The sequence below is a fragment of the Egretta garzetta genome, unplaced genomic scaffold, assembly GCF_000687185.1.
Source record: "Egretta garzetta isolate BGI_Z169 unplaced genomic scaffold, ASM68718v1 scaffold159, whole genome shotgun sequence".
Classification (NCBI taxonomy): Eukaryota; Metazoa; Chordata; class Aves; order Pelecaniformes; family Ardeidae; genus Egretta; species Egretta garzetta.
The window spans coordinates 391436-413124 of record NW_009260762.1 but is presented as its reverse complement, the minus strand read 5'-3'; the positions used below and the strand labels follow the sequence as shown (position 1 = coordinate 413124).

The following is a 21689-nucleotide window of genomic DNA, read 5'->3' as shown; positions in this document are numbered from 1 at the left end:
TGTGCAGTGCAAAGTATGTATGTGATTAAGTACAAACAAGTGTGTACTGACCCATTTATTGGAAATTAAGCTTAATGTAACTTGGAGTTATGTGGAGGAAGGCAGAGCTGATAATGGATTCCAATCAAGTATTAGATTTTCTTACTTTTCTGTTTTTCTGTCAAATAAAGTATCACCATGTGTAGAGATGTTAGGGTTTTTTCTTTCCACTAATATGCTTAACGTTTTCTATTGGATATATACATGTATCTCCAACAGAATATAGAGATAAAATCAATTATGACCAGTGAGCAAACACAGACCTCCAGGATTTTGAAGATGCTTATTTAGAGGATCTCATAGTAATAGCTATACCATATGGCAGAAATTATTGGGGGGGGAAATGCATGGCAAAATCAGTTATATCAATAAATTGAACTGAAAGACGTTTCCATGGAACTAATTGCAGGAGAAAAATAAAAACTTTTAATTCAGTTTGTAAAGTACAAGACTGAGCAAAATGACAGCACATCAGCATAAGAAAATCACTTTCTGGGCAAGAAGGGTAAAAATCATCATTTGCTGGTAAGACTGAAGTTTCAGGCTTAGCCACAGCAAATCTTGTTCCCTTGCTTTGTTCCAAGCATACTGTTGGATTGGCAAAATTTACTGAAATCCCAGCCAAATCTCATATGGGATTTTCTTAAAGAGAAAAATATAGCAAGTCATCCTAACGTTGCAAATGACTCATCAGTTGCCTTTAGGAAATGCTCCCCTGAGACAGGCATGCCGCTGATGAGGAAGCGATGAAGCCGCCAGGCCACTCCCCCAGATAATTTCGCTTGAGGAGCGCAGCATTCATAAAGGACGTCTCTCCAGACACCACATTATTTTACTCTTTATTTCACAGAAGGAGCACACAAGCTGCAAGAAGGGCAGTGCGAAGTAACGGCAGAAACTTCACAGCCAGTTGGTTTTGTACAGGAGAAGCAAGTAGCATATCATGAGACAACTTTAAAGGTAGGGGGAGATACATTTTAAAGTCTATAATTAGGTTTGACACTGAAACATGGTAAGAATGCAGGCTTTCTTTTAAAAATTGTAGTTCTTGGGAGAAGAACGGAGGAGATCCATTCTCAGGATGGGATCGTGGTCGTGAACAAGTCCCCCCAGTAAATGGGAAGCGGAGCTTGTCAAGATCCTGGTTGCTTTGGAGCGGGGTTCTAGGAGGTGATTTCAGAGGGGAAGGTTGTAATCTACTTTGTCTAATCTAAACTTGTAATATGTTCTCATGAAGAATAATTATGAAGAACTAATGAAAAATGAACCAAACAGTAAGCTGAAATTTCTTAATCCGTGTGAAAACATAAAGCATTTGTCTTAAAAGAAAAAAAAAAAAGCATGATATAAGTAGTGATCTAAGCAAATTTCCTGAGTAGGTATTGTGGTTTCTTTATATGCATTATAAAGATACCATTCTTGGTAGTTGTGTCTGATGACCCTGTGGGAGCTAGCTTCACACCCTTAAGCTTCACACCATCCTGTTGCCACTGAGCAAACAAGAAGGTGTGCTTTGGAAAAGAACGGCACTCTTTCTCTATTTTTATGTCCCTAAATATGATTAAAGTGAAACCGCGTATCGTAACACCATATATGCTCCTTTTTCACTCTTACTCTGATTGCAGTAGGAAGTTTGAGCCTGGCCAATGGCCATGTTAGAAAAATAGAAAAAAGGGGAACTGAGCCCAAAGCAGATTCGGGGGTAGGGTTATATATTGGGGTGGCAGAGCAGGAGGAAAAGAGGAAGGAAGATGAGGTATTTTTGGATACAACAACCGCAGGTGTTTTCTGGGGTTTGTTTCTACTGTTAACATGCTACCCAGGGTTATGAAATACTATCAACATGTCATTTTCTACAGGTAGATGCACAGTCTGAATTTCTGCTGACATTGCTGTGTAATTTGCTGGAGGGACAGGGGATTTTTGTCAGTGATATGGCCATGCTGGCAGCAGTCTCTAGGGTAGACACAGTTATACTTACAGAGAGGGAATAATCTAAACTCAGAGGAAGGTGACAGTAGAATGGGTTGAGCACAAAGGGCTGCTTAATGCAAAACAAAATTAAGATGGAAAGAGAAGGGAAACTCCTTTGGGTTTTTTTTTCCCTTTCCTTGTATTTGCCATGACTATTCCAGTAGTACTGAATAAAGTCCTACCTAGTTAGGCAAATAGAAACACTTGAATAAAAGCGAGCAGATTTGTGAAGTGACTAAGTGTGAGTTTCTTTATTTACTTTTTTGGTCTTAAAAGTTTTGTCATGACTTTAGTTGATACTCACTGGTTTACATCAGCTGAGGAATCTGATTTCTACTTGCTCCAGATCTTGTCCTGCAGTTTGAAAGGCATTGGGAATTTTGCCAGCAACTCCAAAGGCTTGAAGGTCCAAAGCCCTGATAAATTGGAACTTTGCAAATTAGGTACAAAGGCTCATTTTAGAAAGAGCATACAAAGACAATACAATGTTCTTTGTGGCATACTGCTGCCAGAATGAATTTTAAGACTTATGGATTCTTTTTCTATGGTAGTAGTCATCTGATCAAAAAAAAAAAGAATCTCTTGTGAAACTGTAGTGATCACACTTGATCCATGTGACACCAAAGTTAGTTACATTGCTAAACCAAAGCAATGATAAGCACAGGCATGTTACAAAAATGTAGTTTTCAGAAATTGTTTTCTTCATTCAGTTCTGTTCATTCTGTTGGTAAGGCTGGTAATTGCAGATTACTACAATGTTGTATATGATTGTTGTATTTTCCTACTAATACACACAGGAGGAGGGGAAAAACACTAATTAGGAAAGTCCAGGGCAGATGAAAAGAATAAAATAAATTAATGGAATGTCTGTGTCAGCAGGTAGGTATCTCATCCTGGAGTACACAGTATGAGGCGGCACTGGAGTTGTGTTGGTGTGGAAACCTAAGCTCTGCAAGGAAACCCAGGGCTCCAACGAACAAGAAAATTCATAGTTCAGTACCTAATAGGTGCTCAGCTATTCAAGGATGGATTAGAAGATGACATTTTTGAAAGCTAATTAAAAGCAGAGCTCAGAAAATTCAGATGTACTTATGTTCCCTTATCACAATACTTGCTGATGAAAATACTAATTTTTGAGCACTGTGGGTAATGTTTCAATGTTCCCTAATCCTTTTTGTTTTCTCTGTTCAGGCACATAAGGAAGACAAGCCTCAGAAACTACTGGAAATGAACGGGCATACACCAGTGCCGCATTCCTACGACTATGATCTCATTGTCATTGGTGGGGGCTCAGGTGGTCTGGCAGCCGCCAAGGTAAGAGAGAGAAAATACAGATTTATACTTTCCTTGTAAGTAGGTGGGTGACATCGTCAACATCTTGGGTCTGGGTGTCTTTAACACTGTAGGGGCATAACATTTCTGCCTGATCAATGGGATTTCTTTTGAGGTTAGCGCCAGTTATACAGTACTCTTTTCCTTATGTTCTGAAGAAGAAAAACATAAAAATATCATGGTATACTTCTTAGTAGAATGAAACTTGGTCCCCACTAATGGGAGGTGATGTTGCTGGAAAACTGCAGGTAGATATCCCAACAGTGTTTATTAATATTTGAATTAAAATGCAACTCATAATTGAAAAAGTTTAAAAAACTATTCAAAATTAACATCAGGAGGTTTCTAGTTTTATCTGAAAGTAGTATCTGTTCAGAAATAATTGCTTCTGTTATTTTAATTCTTGACAATAGGGGAGATTTTGTGGTTTGTGAGCTTATATAGTTGCTTAAATGGAGATTTTGCCTATACTTAAACAGAGTTAGGATCTCACCCTTCATTTCTAGGGTCTGGAACTTCCTGTCTGTAGCCAGATAATTTATGATTTTTGGTTAGGATACTGCTTTTAGAAGCATATCTAGAATTATTTAAAAGACTCCACAGTGGTGCAGATTATACCAGCTCTTAGAATTGTCATTATCCCAAATATCTGAAACTTGCTGAAATCTAATGTAAGTCAGTAACTCCCCTTTACATCTCCTTTACAGTTAGGCACATTTTGCCTCTTCTGCTGTGGTAGAATTAACTATTTAGAAGTGAATTGGGCATCCCTAGAAATAAAACTTATTTCATTGTTCAAGACCTGGAGCTGGATTATTCCTCCAGAGTGCCGTATGTCTGTAATCTATTTCGTAGTTTACTGCTTTCCCATCGGTAGGGGCACTATTTTCATGGCATAGGATGGAAGATAAGATCTATAAAAATTCTGAGAACCCACAAAGAGGAGCAGACACTGTTTTTCAGAGGATGGAGATGTTTTAGGACAGTGTAGAGTAACAAGAATAAAAGGGAGCTTGCTGCAATGCAAAAACTGTTTGCAGTAATAAAAAGCCATCTGTTGAAATTTCCATAAGGAGACTGCTCTGCTTTGTTGTATACATACGCTAGGTTGTGAAGTTACAGCAGTGATGTTTATTGCATCATTTTTCAGCTATGGGACAGAAAAGGTGTGTAGCTGGGAAGATAAATTGCCTTATTCCTTCAACTCAATGTATAAAGTGTATTGCTTCTTAGTGCTCTCCAATGATTGTAGAGCAGAGCAGAAGATAGTAGATCAATAAAGTCAACATCACTATCAGTGGTAATGTGTGTATTTCAAATCAATTTCATGAAGTTGAAGTGAAACTGGTTTACATGCATAAATTTCTGACTTTTACTCAGATTATTCAGGTTTTTTTAGGGAGTTACAAACAGTGCTTTAAAAAGCAAAACAAGAGGGAAAAAAAAACAGCTACACAGCTCTTATACTGAGTTCCAGATATCTACACTCAGGTTTGCAGCAGTTTAACTAGGTTGATTAAATAAGTGCTTTTTACTGTAACATGTGCAGCTTTGTGTGCATGTCTTCCGTTTCCTCGCTATATTGTGCTCAGAGCTTGTTATTTTGGAGGCATGTCTTCACGGTGAGTGCAACCGCTGCCAAGCTGACTCTGCAACCCAGCCGCAGACGCGGACCACAGTGACAGGCCACTACTACCAGTTCACGCAGAACAGCTTCAACCTTAAGCAACCTTGTTGTGTTCATGCAGTGCTGCACTGAACCCAGTAAGGTTTGAAAGCCTGTGGGGCAGGTTTTGTTACTGTGGGCATATCACTCTGCAGAAGTGATTATATCTGATTGTGATCTCTACCGAGGTGGCGATGCAATGCTGTGCTGTATTATGTGAGCGTACAGCTGAGTGTAAGCTTGGGAATCCATGCATTCTAATTAGCTAATACTAGTAAAGCTCTTTTGAGCTTTAATAACACATCTAAGTCCCTAAGCACTTTCTGAGGAACTTTCTCAGAGGTGCTACTAATGGACAGGCTTCTTGGCCATCCTTGGCCTTTACTGGAAGCAGAAACCCAGCACGTAAATATTTTCCAAAGGTGTCTACAGCCTGCGTTGTTTGAAGTATGATTTGTATTTTGCATGAAGTAAGATACATTTAAAACTGAAATTCTGATTGTCAACTATTTGGATTAACAAGTATTACTGGTAACGTAACGCTGAAGGCTGTCCAGCTCATCCCAGACCAAACCCAAGGCCTTAGGGTAATATCCTGTGCCCATAGTTGTTATTGTTTGCATGTCTAAGAACTCATCATGTGATGCAGCACAGTTGTCCTTACTCCAGGTATCAAAGTTATTTTGCTGCATCTCATAGGGGAAACTGTCATTGTTGTTTCTCATCTATGTAGTGTTTACTTAAGTGTTTTTCTCTGGTACCAGTTGTTGCTGACATTTTTTGCCTTTGTCTTAAAAAGCACAAAGGGAACAATGGAATCAGTATAGCAATTCCAGTTCTCAGTATCATTTACACACATTGATTGTAGATTTGCTAATGAAGCTTCTCAGGGGAAATATCATTAAATACACCATCACTTTTCCGGTCTGGATGACATCTGCACATCCTTACAGTAAAGTCAACTTGCCAGAGGTTGAGTAGCTTGAAGAGGAAGAGCCGATCCTGACCCGATCCTGACAACTACAGATTGTGCTCAAAATTGTGTGTTCCCTTCTACTGCAAGAAAAAAGATTGGATAAGCACAGTTGTAATGCTTGGCCACATGACTGCATATGTCATTGTGTGATGTGGTTTCAAACAAATGTTTGAGAAACCATCTTTGAAGGGAGAACTGGATTAATGAAGAATTTGTTAAATATGTTAAAAGTAAATGGCATGTTGGGAAATAGTGTGAACAAACTGACAGGATGGAGGAGAGAAGAGGAGGTTTGACTCCCGGAGTCTTCTGTGTATCAGCTGGTGCCATGCTGTTGTGTAGCAGGATGAATGCCTATTTTTTTCCTTTAATCTTTTTTTCCTACTGAGTGCACAGATTAATTCAGAAGATTAATGACCGTCTGGCTATTCCCTTGCAAATCATTCATTATTACTTAATTAAAAGTCACAAAGCTTTTCAGCAATGCATGATGTTATCATCTACTCCAAATTTAACCTCTACTATTTAGATACGTGTCTTATTTAATTTGTTTTGCAGGAGGCTGCCAAATATGAAAAGAAAGTGTTGGTGCTGGACTTTGTCACGCCTACGCCTCTGGGAAGCTCATGGGGTAAATTTCTCTTCATTGCAAACCTGTTATAAAGGAGCTTTGCTCAGAGACTCTGATTCTCCTTTGAGATGAGCCACACTGATGTGAAAACACATTCTGTTCCTCTCTCTCAGGTCTTGGAGGAACATGTGTAAATGTGGGCTGTATACCTAAAAAATTGATGCACCAAGCAGCTTTACTGGGACAAGCCTTGCAAGATTCACGCAAATTTGGATGGCAGTTTACAGAAGACGGTAAAGAAGGAGAACACTTGTTTGCAGTTTTGTCATTTGTACTAAAATCCAGAGGTTCTTTTACAATCAAGTGCTTGTTGCACTTAAGCATGTGCTGGCTTTAACAATGTCAGGCAACTTCAGAGAGATTGCACATAAACTTAAGGGCTTTTCAGGTCTAAAGCCACAGGGCTTACTGCCTTGCAGTATTTGATCTGTTTATTAGTAGCTTCTGATCATGTTAGTATTTGATAAGATTTCTATGTGAATAAAAGCAATAAGGTACTACTCCATTTCTGAATGTAACACAACATCTAAGGGAATACCCCAGAATGTCCCCTGTTAGAAACTTCCTCATAATTGCAGGCAAGGAGTTCCTTTCCCTCAATCTCTGTCACTACTACATAGGAAGGTGAATTTTACTCTATATTAGCTCTAATGTGCATGGTTATAGGGTTGGGATTCATTTGGGGTGTAATCCTGTAGTGGGGAACATGCAGAGGCACCTCTCAGAGATGCATAGTCTTCATTTGTTGAGCAATGTCACCTGCTCACAGCATGTGTCAATAGGAAACTATCAATAATGCAGTAAGTCTAAATTTTCCATGTTTTAAGTCCTGTCTGTTCCACTGTGACCTGTCATGTTGTCTATGCTGATGTAAGTCTTTGCATTTCAGTAGGGTTACCCTGGAATAGGAATAAGACAAAGGTGACGGGGTCATGAAAAAAATCTATCTGAGAATACAAGGTTTGCTGTGGAAAAAGAACTCACAGAGTGAAAGATGAACCTTTCTCTTTTGTTTCTAACAGTCCAACACAACTGGATGACTATGACAGAATCTGTTCAGAATTACATTGGTTCACTGAACTGGGGCTATCGGGTTGCACTGAGAGAGAAGGAAGTCACATATGAGAATGCATATGGAGAATTTGTTGGGCCACACACAGTTAAGGTACTCGCTAGCCATGTTTGCTGGGTCTTCCTATAGCACTTTCTGAATAGACATGCTTTTCAAATAGAATAATTTTTCTTTTGGTAGGACTGAGAAATACTCACTTTGGACTAATACTTTGTCCACAGGCCACAAATAGAAGAGGAGTTGAGAAGCTGTACACAGCTGAGAGATTTCTCATTGCCACTGGTGAACGACCACGCTACCTGGGTATACCTGGAGACAAAGAATACTGCATTAGCAGGTAAAAATGGAGGAACATGAAGCCATTCACCACGTGTAAATGCTTCACCTGTAAGAGAAAGTGGTGAAGTGTGAGCAGGGCTGCTTGGTTGCTGGTTTTCTTTCCTATGTGACTTTTTGTTAGGGGAAAGTAAGCGCAGGAGAATAGCTACAGACAGATTTTAAGGTGCCAAAAACATTGCTGTTTAGTAGACGCCACAGGATTGTTGGTGGCTGGCTAGGATGGTTCTGTTTCTGACTGATAACAGCAGTAACCCAGAGTAAGTCAGGTGCGTGTCCTTCATAAAATCAATTCATCAGCTCTGCCCCAGTTACCAGTACACCCACTTCCTCTCTATTCCTTATGGTCTTTCAGTTCACATACTGAGTTATTTTTGGTAATGATGAGCACAGTCTGCTTAGAAGAAACCTCCCTGATCAAATATCAAGGAAAGCGGGAGTTGCAAAGCAGTTCATGTTGTGAAGCTGGAAGAAATGTATCTGTCTTCATTCATTGGAGCAGTCTTGAAACTCAACCTATTTTTTTTTTTTAACTACTCGGTGAAGTTGCTTCAACTTCTGGGAAAACCAGTTTCAAATAGCACAATTTTCACCAAAAAAAAAGTTATATGTGTTTTCATATCAGAGTAACTTTTAGGTTACTTCATGTAGAAACAGAGGTTGGAATTAGTCTTGCAAACCTATAGCAATGAAGTAAATAAGTGGCATAATCCCTGTGAAACCAAACACCATGTTGTATGTTTCCCTTCTAATAAGTAGTAATGAAATTAAAGGTAACAGATCATACAGCCTGTAAAGTGGTGCTTTAAAATAACATTAAGGTTGGAAGAGTCAGGAACGCCAAAGTTAAAGGCTGTTGGATTGAGGCTGTCCGTGTAATCTTCACTGGGTTCCCTGGGGGATAGGAACTATGATGTAGCCTTTAATTACACAATCACATTTTATTCCACCACAACATTTGCAGAGAGCATCTTTGTTTACCCTTTGCAGTTGTTGGCTGAGAAAGAGACACTTATTTTAGATTTAAATCTTTGGAGAATTGCATTGCCAGACTCTGCCTAAGTCTCTGCTGAGCAAGTGTGATGCCCCCATGAGTCCCTGCTTCCTTGAGAAGCTCTGGTTTCATAGTCTCAGCTCGAAGTGTGGTAGAACTGATGTAGCTTGATGAAGCAGTTGAAAGAAATGAAAAGCAGGCAAATAAACATGTTTTCCATAATTTCATACTTCTATCTCTGCCTGTTACTATGGTTTGCATTAATTTGTTTTATTATCTGTGTATATTTAGCACTGCGTATAATGTTTTAGCAAAAGGATAAATCTTCAGAGAAGTGAAGATGGTATTTTTATCTTAAAGCTGAACCCCTTCCTCTTCCTGTTTGCTCTCAGGAGCTAAAATTTGCAGCAAAATATTTGAAGCAGGATTCAGAGGAAAAAAAAAAAACACCTACCTTTTTTTAACAATTTCTCTTAAGTTTGTGTAAAAACACCCACAAAATTTTTGTAGTGCTTCAGAGCTTTCTTATTTTTTTGTGTGTGAACTTGTAATTAGAACTTTCTTAATGTGTCGTGTACTGAACTTGTATTCCAACTGAATTTCCAAAAAATTAAGTTGTTGGGGGTTTTGGTGACCAGGAAGAGGAATAAAGTCCTATTCTTACAGAAAAAATTAGATAAATATACAGTACAATACATTCTTCTGGTTGTCTCTAACTTACTTTTCTTTTTTCTCTCTTTTTTCACCAGTGATGATCTTTTCTCTCTGCCTTACTGTCCAGGGAAAACCCTGGTGGTTGGAGCTTCCTATGTTGCCTTGGAATGTGCAGGATTTCTTGCAGGTCTTGGATTAGATGTAACTGTAATGGTGAGATCCATTCTCTTAAGAGGATTTGACCAGGATATCGCAAACAAAATTGGCGAATATATGGAAGAACATGGAATCAATTTTATTAGGGAATTTGTGCCGATCGAGGTAGGCTCAAAGTGGTGTATGACCACAATTGATTGCAATATGCCTATCATAATGTTTAAGATGTAAATTATTTTAGTGAATACAAAACTTGAATTTGCAATACAGGATCTGCTATGATATAGTATGGGTTAATTTTTGTTTTAAACTGAGTAAATCCACAAATCTTATGTAATTGAAAAGTACAATTTAGTATTAAAATTTTGTGAGATTCCAGAATTCATTGTTTTTATCAGAATTAGATGGTTTATTATATGTTGTGTTAAAAATGCTGTTACTCCTGCTTATCCTGGTCCTGCAAATGTTGAATATACTTAAATTCAGCAGTTGTCCTGAAATCTGTGAAACTTCTTGCAGGCCCATAATTAAACAGATACATAATTTCCTGTAAGGTGAGGACCACTGCATCACAAATAGTCATATTTTTCATTTCCGATTCTCAAATTCTCAGCCAGCAAATACTGCTTTTTGCCCAGGGCCAGTGGACTATCCAAAAAAGTAAAAGGGCTTTATAAATATGCATCTATATCCTTTACTTGGCAGAGTCCTTAAATACTTGCTCAATTTTCTGTGAATTCAGTAGAGTACTGGTGCAGCTAGTTATGTACATGTATAGGCAAATTCAGGTTGAAAAGCAGATTAGGTAAGCTCTGGAGCTTTTCCAATGTAAAATTGCCTTATCAAGGACTTCAGAGGGTGCTAACAGTATTTTTCTTAATGTTTTTTTCACATTAATTGGTGCTTAATTATTATGAAATAGGAAATAATGTATTAAGCAGTTTTCAAATTGGCGTTAAGCCAGCATGTTACCGAGTTTAATGCTTTGGGGATTAAAGCATTAAATTGAGTGAAGACTGTTCATGTTCACCCTTAACAATATCAAGAGTAGCTTAAAAAATGTTCTTGCCAGTTACCACTCTGTGGATCTGACCCTCTCTCACAGAACGTAAGAGATTTGCTGTGGGAAGTCAGTGGGATGTTTCAAGGAACTTTGTTTTTTATGCTTGTTTGCACTGTAGAAATCCCATGTTGTATGAAAAGCAGGGATGATTATCTAGCTTTTCTTTCAGACATAGCTTTTTGTAGCCTCTCCTGGGGGATGTGAAAGGAGGAAGTTGATCTAAGAAGTAACAAATAATTTCAACTAAATAGTGAGTGGTCTCCTCCAGATGCACCCTGCGAAGAGGAGTCCATCATGGTCGTCACAAAATGCACTTATGTGTATTTTACCCTGCCCCTTCACTATATCTTTGATTTCAGTGGGAATAAAATATTTGTCCCTGTTTTTATTTGAGCATATTCTTAAGTTGCTGGATATATTTTTAGCAGGTCTTCTCATCTCTTTTGGACATTGTTTTTGAAGTTATGCATGTTGTGCTTATTAAAACCCTTAGTAGAGACGTTTGAAGACAGAAGATGAATTATTATAAATAATGCTGCCTTTGAATAGGAACAATTTAACACAGTGATCCTTTAAAGTTGGTAGGATGGCAAGAAAGGTTTAGGGGTTTTTAAATTAAAAAAGGGGGAAGAGAACTTCATCAGAAATTTTGCTTTTTCTGTCGTCAAATACTGAATATGAAGTAGGAACTAGGGCAGCTGTTGAAAAGTACCTTTTCTTCTGTAGAATGAGCACTAAAAATTTCCCAGAATTAAGTTAAGTGTTGCACTCGTCCATGTCTCTTGTATGTACAGCCAGCCTTGGGAAGCAGCTGGGCACCTCGCCATTCCTGGGAGGGTAAGGGAAGGACTGGAGCTGTCCCTTGCAGTCCTGTGAATATTAGTGAGGACAAAAGAGAATCCACCTGTGTAGCTTCAAAGTCCATTCACTTGTGTAGTTGATTTTTTTATCAGAGGAAAAAGGAGTGTTTGGAAAAAAAAGACAGTCTGCATTTTTTTTTCCTGGTATATGGAAGGATGAGGTGTGGAAAGGGGAGTATTTGGGGTTTTGCTTTGTTTTAAACAAACCTTTATTTTTTATTACTCTGAACAAAGAGCAGAGTTGCAAAAAGACTCACTTTTTTTTTTTTTCTTTGCTGGGATAGGCAGTAACCTGTTGTATCACTTGAGAGAGAGTGTGGAGCTGGATCTGTAGCTAAAACTAGGGATATTTATTTCAGCTGACTCTGGGGAACTCTGAAGAAGTTTTTTTCTTAAGCTGACGGTGTTTTTTCAGCCATTTAGAACCAGCTGCTGCCCTCTCATGCAAGGCCATGGCAGCTTTACATGTTGGACTAATATCATTCAAACAGGGCAAAGACCTGTACTGCTAAGGGCTGGGCTTTGGCTCTGGCTTCCCATGGATGGAAGGCACCATGGTCCTCAAGGTACAGTTGAAGAAAATGTCTGATGCTGTTTCCAGGTTTTGCAAGAGTTCCCTTCCTTCTCACCTCCTCTGTCCCCAGTTGCTACTAGCAGCTCACGTGGTGGGCTTGGACAAGAACTTAGCTATCAATCAACTTCTATAAAGAGAAACAAGGTCTTACTGTGTTGGTCATAGGAATAAATGCATGGAGATAAACTGAAATGTTTAAACATGCAAGAAGTAATCACAAATCTAGAGAAAGGTGAAAATATCCTTAGAATGAATGCTTGAATTTTAGGTCATGTTTAAACACTCATTTTCAATTATAAGACAATGTGGTGGGACAAAGATACATTTGCATATCTATTTGAAACTTAACACACCCCCTCACCCCCCTTTTTCTTTTTCTTCTAATGTTGTAGGTTAAGCAGATTGAGGAAGGAGCTCCTGGAAGATTGAAAGTCATAGCCAAGTCCACAACAGGGAACCAAATAATTGAAGGGGAATACAATACTGTGAGTCTCGTCTATACACATAAAGAATGTGAAATAGCCTTCCATTTAATGTTAAGATTTCGTGGCGTGTTTTTATCCATAGTTCAGATTTTTTGAAATTATTTTTAATCATTACAATATGCTAATTTTGCACAATCAACAGGTAATTAATGTGGCAAAAGTCCCAGAATCCATGGGCATGAGTCCCATGTGCCTTACCAGATCATTTGCATACTTTTGAAACCTGTTTTTTAGCTTAAGGTTGTAGATTAACTTGGTCATGTGCAATCAGTTGCAGGATTTTTCCCCAGTGGGATATTTGTCATAAACTATAAGGAATGATTTATAATAATTTTCTTAGTAACTAAAACATGTTCTGGAGTTAGCACAAAACAATAGTCTGTGCAAGAGCTAAACAAGCAGGTGTTGTCTTCTCAGGACCTGTTGTTGATGCAGCATCTTCACAAAAACAACTAATGCCCTGTGGCAAGTCAGTCAGGGAACTTCATTACACACTTAAAACAGTAAAATTGCAGTGTGCAGGTTGTGTTGGATTGACTGTTTCCGTCACCCCTCACCCCACTCATTTCCTTAGGCCTTGATGCTGAAAGGAAAAAAAAAAAAGTTGTGAATAAAGTATTTGGAACTACACAGAATGCATAAAGACAAGTATTTGCCAGCCTGGGATTTTAGACTGCAAATACTGTGTGCCAGTGACCTCATTTACCTGTATAGTGCATCAGTCATTCCATACCAAGGGCATGCCTCAGTGCTTCTGAGCGCTAATATTATGAGAAAGTTTAACAATAACAACAAGTTTAACAATAACAACAGTGCTGTTGCAAAGTGTTGCAATTCTGTTTTCCCTGGTCCATAGTAGTAAAAGCTTTTTAGCTAGGAAATCAGTGCCATCTTTTCATTATTATCATTATTCATTATCATCATTATTATTTCATTATCAACTTCTGATTTCTTATTGCTACTACATCTTTCACTTAAATGCTGTCACTCCTCGTAGACGCTATGGGCTGTGTGTGATGCATTTTAAGACCTTCAGCTCCAAAGATCTCACATGCTTGGTCATCTAAAAGACTTGAAGCAGATCTTGGATTCCTTCAGCACAGTTCTTAGATCTTGTATGAGAAGCATTGTGTAGTTACCTGGGCAGTTGTCCAAGACTGTAAAGCACGTAGCACTTCTCCTTGTGATAGTATAGGCTGGAACTTGTTTTGCTTGTTAAGGTAGCCAAGTTGATAGGGATGGGTAAGAATTTGACCTGGTCTGTCCATCGTTCTGAACAAATGTTCAAACAAATAATATTCCACAAATAATACTTTGTGGCAGTGACTTGGCTGAGAGCCTGTATAAGTAAATGATATTTTCTGATCAAAACAAAGATTATTTTATGGTCTTTTTATTTGCCAAAGCATCTGAATTTCCTTTCTGAAGAGCCCTTTCCTTGTGGAGCATTTCAGGGTCATCTATTCTGGTAGGAATATGCTATAACACTTTGATATAAAAGTGTGAGGAAATAAAGAACCTGATCGTAACCAGTTTGTTTAAAATACTCTTGGGGTATTTTTCCAGGGAAAATTATTTGGCTATATTTAATCTTATCATTAAAACCTGGTATTGTTAGGTCATGGTGATGGTGTGGCTTGTCTTGAACTCTGTGAGTGTACAATGGGTAACAAATGGATTCATCTTAATGTGACCAAGCCTTAGCTACTAATCCTTAGTATATAGTGAAAATAATAGATAGCCACAGTGTGGCAGATGCACTTTTGAGGTTTTTAAAAAATCACATGCACAAGAAAAATTGGTTTGGACAAAGTTGGAGTGAAGATCAATGAAAAGTAAGGACAGATATCTGTACACCACTGACTAGTGAGCTTATGTCATTTACTATTGCAATGATACTGGTGCATAAACATTCAAATGCTTTGGGGAAAAATTTGTTTCCTGTTTGCATATGCTTGGATAGGAGACTGTGTAGCAGATAGCTGCATTCTCTCCCATAGTACTGCCATGTTTGCTTTTTTGAGACTGAAATGTCAGTTCCTAAATGCTGGGAGTCAAAAGTGTCTGTTCCATTCTGTCTGGGTTCACAGGTCAGTCTCAGCTTCTTCCAGTGACTGGGCTTCTTAGCATCTGTCAGTTGTTCCTTGTACTCTTACTCCCATCTCCTTTTTTTTCTCTCTACCACCTCTTGGGGCAGACGTCTGTTTGTTCATACAAGCTTTTAATGTTGTGGGATTTGTTTAAATTTTTAATGTAAATGCTACTATATGTTTATTTTGAAATATAAGGTCAAAGTAGCATTCCTTAAACTTGCAGTTGGAGTTGGTGAGGTGTTTTGGTTTTTGAAGGAGTTTATTTCTTGCCTTAGAGCAACCCTTGGGAACAATCTGTCTCCTGCAGAGGAGCATCTCTTGTTTAATGTAGTGAGGTCATTGCACCAGGGAGTGGAGCTAGCGGTAACATTTTCAGTATTGGTAACTAAAACATCTTCTAGACATGTGGGGCCTAGATGATGTTCCCTTTGAAGAAAAGACACAGGACTATGAACCTGACTTGATAGCCTATGGAAAACAGTGCAGAGGGCAGCGTATATATGAAGGCAGTGACTGATATTGCTGAAGGGAACTGTTGCAGTGTTTTAAGTAAGTGGAAATTTTGGTCCACTCAAAATTGGCAGACCCATGTTGTCTTGTACAACAGTACACATCTTTCTGACATCAGGACGCCTATTACTAGCTTAATCAAATGAACTATAAAATATTAGCATAAATTGTGTATTTGTTAACAAGAGCAAGATTGACTAAGTTGGATTTTAATACAGGAATCACCGCTGGTCCCTCAAGTAACTGCATGACTGTTTCTGTGCCTGTCTGATTAGGTTTCCCTGTTACATATGTCTCGTGCAGTAACCACTACACTACCTCATTTATTAATGACATGGGAAATATTAATAATTAAAAACATCCATTAGCTCAGTACACTTAGACCTAAAAAGCTTGCTGGCTGTCCCTTAAGGAGAGTGTCTAACAGCTTGACCTGTCTCTGTGTAGAAGCCTGAAGGGTAAGTTCGTAGAAACTGCTTCAGCCACTGGACTGGAATTTCAGTAGTGGAGAAATTCTTGTGTCCTACAGCTTGAGTGGGAGAATGTAATTCCTCGAGGTTGCCACTACACAGCGCAGCTGGTAGTAGAGGGTGTTTGATGAAAGGATTTATCCCTCACCAAAGAATTGGTTCAGGAGACAAATCGCAACTTCACGGGCTACCTCCTTATCCAGTGTGTAAATTTCTGTAGTTTTAGTCAAATCTGTAGTACTTTTACATTCTTGCCCAAGATTGTAAGAGTGTAAATATGACTTCTTTCCCTCATACTTCAAATGCGTGTCTTTCTCTTAAGGCTAAAGGGCCTGACTCCTGCAAGGTTATTTACACCTCCAATCTTCACAGCAGAACACTTAGGTCTTCTTGTTAATTCAAATTGCAGAACAGGAAAAATTCCTGTCAACGATGAGGAGCAAACAAATGTGCCGTATATCTATGCTGTTGGAGATATACTGCAAGACAAGCTGGAACTCACACCAGTGGCAATCCAGGCAGGAAGATTGCTAGTTCAGAGGCTTTACGCTGGGGCAACCAGTAAGGTAAGGAACCAGTTGCCACAAAACACTGTCATTGCTCTACTTCTAAGTGCAGAGTGCAAGTCTGCTTGTTTATGGAAAACTCAGGAGGCTTTTAAGGATTAACTTTGATGATCACTTTAATTTTCCCTTTGCAAAGATATTACTGCAGATTTGTTCTGCTAATTGTGTAGGATGAAATTAATACCTTATGGATTAAGCAGTAGTCTCTTTTTTTTCTATTAAGAGGTTTTATTTTTTCTCAGAGTATAATGATAATAAAATTAACTGAGATCATTTAACTTGTTTTTAACTCTACTGCCTTCTCTAAAAGTCAGCAATCATTCCCGTCCCATTAAATGCTTTAATTCTAATTCATAAGCAGTTTACTAAGCCTACCTGCAGTCCCTAAATAGAGTGTAAAAGGGCTTTGCGATACTCTTCATTTTCAACATTATTTCCACTAATTTTTTCACTTCTCATCCATATGTTTTCAATGTTGTTGTGGTTTAACCCAGCAGGCAGCTGAACACCCCACAGTCTCTCAATCACACTCCCCCTCCCTCAGTGGGATGGGGGAGAGAATCAGAAAAAAAAGGTAAAACCCGTGGGTTGAGATAAAGACAGTTTAATAAAACAGTAGAGGGGAAAAAAGTAATAATAGTAATAGAATATACAGAATATACAAAATAAGTGATGCTCAATGCAATTGCTCACTACCCACTGAACAATGCCCAGCCCATCCCAAGCAGCGATCACTCTCCCCCCCCCCCAACTCCCCCTGAGCATGACATCATACGGTATGGGATGCCCCTTTGGCCAGTTGGGGTCAGCTGTCCTGGCTGTGCCCCCTCCCAGCTTCTTGTGTACCTGGCAGAGCAGGGGAAGCTCAAAAAGTCCTTGACTGGTCTAGGCACTACTTAGCAACAACCAAAACATCAGTGTGTTATCAACATTCTTCTAGTACTAAATCCAAACTACAGCACCATGCCGGCTACTAGGAAGAAAACTAACTCTATCCCAGACAAAGCCAGGACAAATGTAATACATAGTTATGCTTGTAATTGAACATAGACACAAAGGAAGATCAAAAGTACCAACAAGTCAGCACAAACTTATACCTGAGATGTTGAGTTCATCAATTCGGTGTTTACATTTCATGCTATTGAAAATGTAGGTTTCACTCAAGTTATGCTAGTCCAAATAAGAGTAACATGGGTACTCATTTGCACCTTATCTTTAAACCAGGAGGAAGGGAGAGTGCCTTTAAAGAACTGATACCCAAGCACCGTTGATATGGGTGCTTGTCTCACCTTCGTAACCATAGGGCATAAGCATAAAGGTTTTTCTCTTTCAGAGCCTGCTGTATTCATAGCAAGTTCAGCTGCCGGTCAGATTTAGAGCTTGATTGAGTTGTTTATTCTAGGTTGGCAGGTATTACGGTAACAGAATCTTGAATCAGTGTGCATAATGTCATTGCATCAGCCAGGCAAAGTTTAAGAAATCTGTAGCTGGAGCCAGAATTTTTTTCTTGCTGCAGTACTATGGATATGTCTTAATTTACATTTTATGCCAGATAACTGTCTCTCTAGGTAGGAAAATCCTTAGGCTGCCAAGGAAATCATCATCTCTTTCAGCAAATCCAAGAAATGAGTAACTCCTTAGATGAGATCCTGGCTTACATTGCTGTTGTAACAAATCCGGAAAGGGTGATCATGTGGAACATAATGGAGTGTTATGGATAGGTGGGGAAGGAATGGTAAGCAGCATCTTAGTTGATCCCCAGGCACAAAGGAAATTAATTAGAGTTGAAATCCATAGAAGTTAAAATTACTAGAAATTAAATAGAGCTGACCAGCCTGCTAGTCTGCTATGGCAGAATGACTAACTTGGTGGATGTGGGGAGAGCAGTGGGTGTTGTTTACTTTGACTCTAGTAAAGGCTTTTGACATTGTCTCCCGATGAAGTACAGGCTAGAAGTGGGCAGTGAGGTGGATTGAAAACTGGCTGAACTGCCAGGCTTAAAGGGCTGTGACCGGCATTGCAAAGACAAGCTGGAGGCCAGTCACTAGTGGTGGGCCGCAGGGTTGGATACTTGGTCCAGTACTGTTGAACGTCTTCATTAATGATCTGCATGATGAGGCAGAGTGCACCCTCAGCAAGTTTGCAGGTGATACAAAACTGGGGGGAAGTGACTGATGCACCCGATGGTTGTACTGTCACTCAGAGGGACCTCATCAGGCTGGAGAAATGAGCTGACAAGTATCTCATGGAGTTCATCAAGGAGAAGTGCAAAGTCCTGCGCCTGGGGAGGTGTAAACCCATGCACCAGCACAGGCTGGGGACCCACCAGCTGGAAAGCAGCTGTGCAGAGAAAGCCTTGGAGGGGGCTGGAGGATAGGTTGACCATGAGCTAGCAATGTACCCTCATGGCAAAGAAGGCCAGGGACATCCTGGGCTGCATCCTGCAGATGCATCCTGGCAGAGCATTGCCAGCAGGTGGAGGGAAGTGACCTTTTCTCCTCCCCTTGGCTCTGGTGAGATGGGTTTGGATTTTGTGTCCAGTTCTGGGCTCTCCAGTACAAGAAGGACAGGGCAAGTCCAGCAAAGGGCCATGACTATGGTTAAGGGACTGGCGCATCAGGCATGTGAGGAGGGGCTGAGACAGCTCAGAATTTTTATTTTTTACTCTGCAGTAGTGTAAAGTGCGAGGACAAGAGGCAATGGATTCAAACTGAAACACAGGAAAATCGCATTTAAACATAAGAAAAAACTTCTTTACAGTGAGGGTGGTCGGGTCCAGAGGTTGCCCAAGAGAGGAAACCGCTAGAACACTGTAAAGCTCCAGTGGAGTCAGGGGCTAGTGTTTCTCATGGTATGTGATGGGGTGCACAGTATCAGCTCTAGTTCTACCTGTCCCCCCAAATGGCCGTAGGTTCTTTGTTCTTGGTTCTTTGGCACTGCCTAGACCACAGTTGATAAAAAAGATGATAGGTTTTGATGGTGGTGTTGTCTTTGCAGCATTCCCAGCTAAAAATAGTATGCTTTGTAGATGCAGTTGAACAGTCTTGCTTTTTATCTGTTTTAAAAATGTAGCAGACCTTTGATCTGGCACATTTTTAAAACTGAATTTCCTCTTCCTTTTAACCTATGCATGTTAATATCGATGTGGCTTTAAACTGTCTTTCTGTTCCTGCTCTAGTTAACACCTCTGAGAAGGACAACACCAAAACTGTAGTTTAATTTAAAACATTTTTTTTAAATTAAAAAAAAGTAGCTTTCAGAATTCTGAATAATTGCACTTTTCTTCCTGTCTGAATTTCAGACTGCTGAATTTTTATCTGTTGTGCTGATTTTATTACTGATATTGGGGGGTTTTTTTGTTTGTTTTGAATGCCACTCAGTGTGACTATGTGAATGTTCCAACCACTGTATTCACTCCTTTGGAGTATGGAGCCTGCGGGTATTCTGAAGAGACTGCGGTGGAGAAGTTTGGGGAGGAAAACATTGAGGTAAATACCTTAGCTGCATCTGGATTTTAATTCACAATTTGTAATTTAAAATAATTTTAAGAGTCAATTGAAACAGCATGCTGTATTCTGATGTAAGGGCAGGAGGTGACTATGTACATTTTTGTCTTCCTTGGCAGTTTCTAGCCATGTTATAGAAAAAAGTCCCCAATTCTGATAGTTCTAGTTGCAAATAGGTTCTATTTTTGGCAAACGGCTTGAAGGTGGAATATTTGGTTAAAAAAAAAAAGTTTTCTTTGTGTCTGCAAATACTTCAGGAGAAATTAAAGCTAGTTATGTGTTGGAAGCAATACATTGGTTTTAATGTCAAAGTGGAGCTTTTTGTAGCTACAGTGTGGCAAATTCCTTACCATGGTGATTTTTACTTTATAAAGCCAAATGTTCTTATGCTCATTTTTCCTGTTTATTTTGACTATGCAAGGAGGTATGTGCTTAATTTTACTCACATGAGTGATCACTTTTCATTCACTGGGATTGCTGGTTCAGTGCAATTAGACATATGTAAGCACTTAGTGCCTAAGGCTGTTCTTACAAAATACTGTACAGACCACATTACAGAAAGCATGAAAGGAGGGAGTCTGACAATAAACTGAACTTTTTACGTCCCATGAAGGTCACCTGAGGAGCATTATTTAGGGAAATAAGCAGATAAGTGGCGGCTCATAAAGTTGAGAACTTGTCTCCCTCTTAGCTTTGTCAATTATATTTTTTAACTTGGACTGTGGAGAAAAGAAGTAAACATGACTTAAAATGGCAGTTTGTCAAGTACTGTTAACCTGACTACAGGGCAGGGGTTTAAATTCTGTTCTCCCCACAAAGTTTGTATATACACAGACAAATTTTTGGGTTTGACTCAAATTCTTGCTGTTACATTGTGTAACACTGGACCCTTCTTTGTGGAAAATGCACTTTCCATTTTCAAAGCCATTTTTGAAAATATGCATCCAGAAGTATTTGTATTGTGGCTAAGTCCTAATTTAGTTTATTCTGACCTCTCTTACCATGTTACTATATTGGCTTTTGCAAGCTTCAGTAGGTTTATTGAGTTGCATCTGTCATTCAGACCTGTTAAATTTCAGTTTCAAATAGCGATGCTTATAAATGCTTTTTAACCCCATTAACATGCAAAAACATTGAGCTGTTTCTCCTAGTTCGTGAAGGGACATATTTTTCATGGAGTTGTGATCACGTAAAAACTTACTTCAAATAGCAATCAGTTTGAGGTTAGCTTGTAATGGGAGCTGTTGAGAGTTCTGGGTAGAAGTGTGCCTCAGAACACCCTGTCATTTTCTGAAATACCTGCTGTACAGGTGGGTGAGCAACCTTGTCTGTCATTTGGAAACTGCCCAGTGATGTTGGCTAGGGCAGACAGAAGAATGTGGGGTTGGTTTGGGTTCTTTTTTAAAAGTACTTGCCATTTTCCAGTGATACAGAGTCTAAGAGAACATGCAAAAAGCACACCCTCATCTCTCCTAAACCCAGGCTCTGGGGCTTTTTCTTCCCTTTTTCTGCTCTGAGAAATATTTTTGCCTTCATCCCAGGTAGACCCAGAGACAATAGAGCCTTCCGTGAGGGAAGCTTGTATTGGTCTAGTTTAATGAGAGCATGGTGAACTGCATTCTGGAAGTGTAATACACTTAGGGCTTCTTTTTTTTTTTTTTTTTTTAATTACTGGATGACCCTAGTGCTTGTTTTGTAGAGGCTTCCTTCTTTGGCATTCATCAAAGGGAAA

The 21689-nt window shown here is 39.2% G+C and overlaps 1 protein-coding gene across 1 annotated transcript in view; it reads left to right on the top strand.

The window, feature by feature from the left end:
* Positions 1-851: 851 nt before the first annotated feature.
* TXNRD1 (thioredoxin reductase 1) overlaps positions 852-21689 on the top strand; it is a 28466-nt gene continuing 7628 nt past the window's right edge. The window contains exons 1-11 of the mRNA XM_035901467.1: positions 852-999; positions 3205-3327; positions 6546-6618; positions 6732-6851; positions 7641-7783; positions 7912-8027; positions 9770-9995; positions 12720-12838; positions 14597-14647; positions 16295-16451; positions 19832-19939. Of these exons, the coding sequence (XP_035757360.1) occupies positions 3241-3327; positions 6546-6618; positions 6732-6851; positions 7641-7783; positions 7912-8027; positions 9770-9995; positions 12720-12838; positions 14597-14647; positions 16295-16451; positions 19832-19939 (1200 nt within the window). The 5' untranslated portion in view covers positions 852-999; positions 3205-3240. The remainder of the gene's footprint in view (positions 1000-3204; positions 3328-6545; positions 6619-6731; positions 6852-7640; positions 7784-7911; positions 8028-9769; positions 9996-12719; positions 12839-14596; positions 14648-16294; positions 16452-19831; positions 19940-21689) is intronic.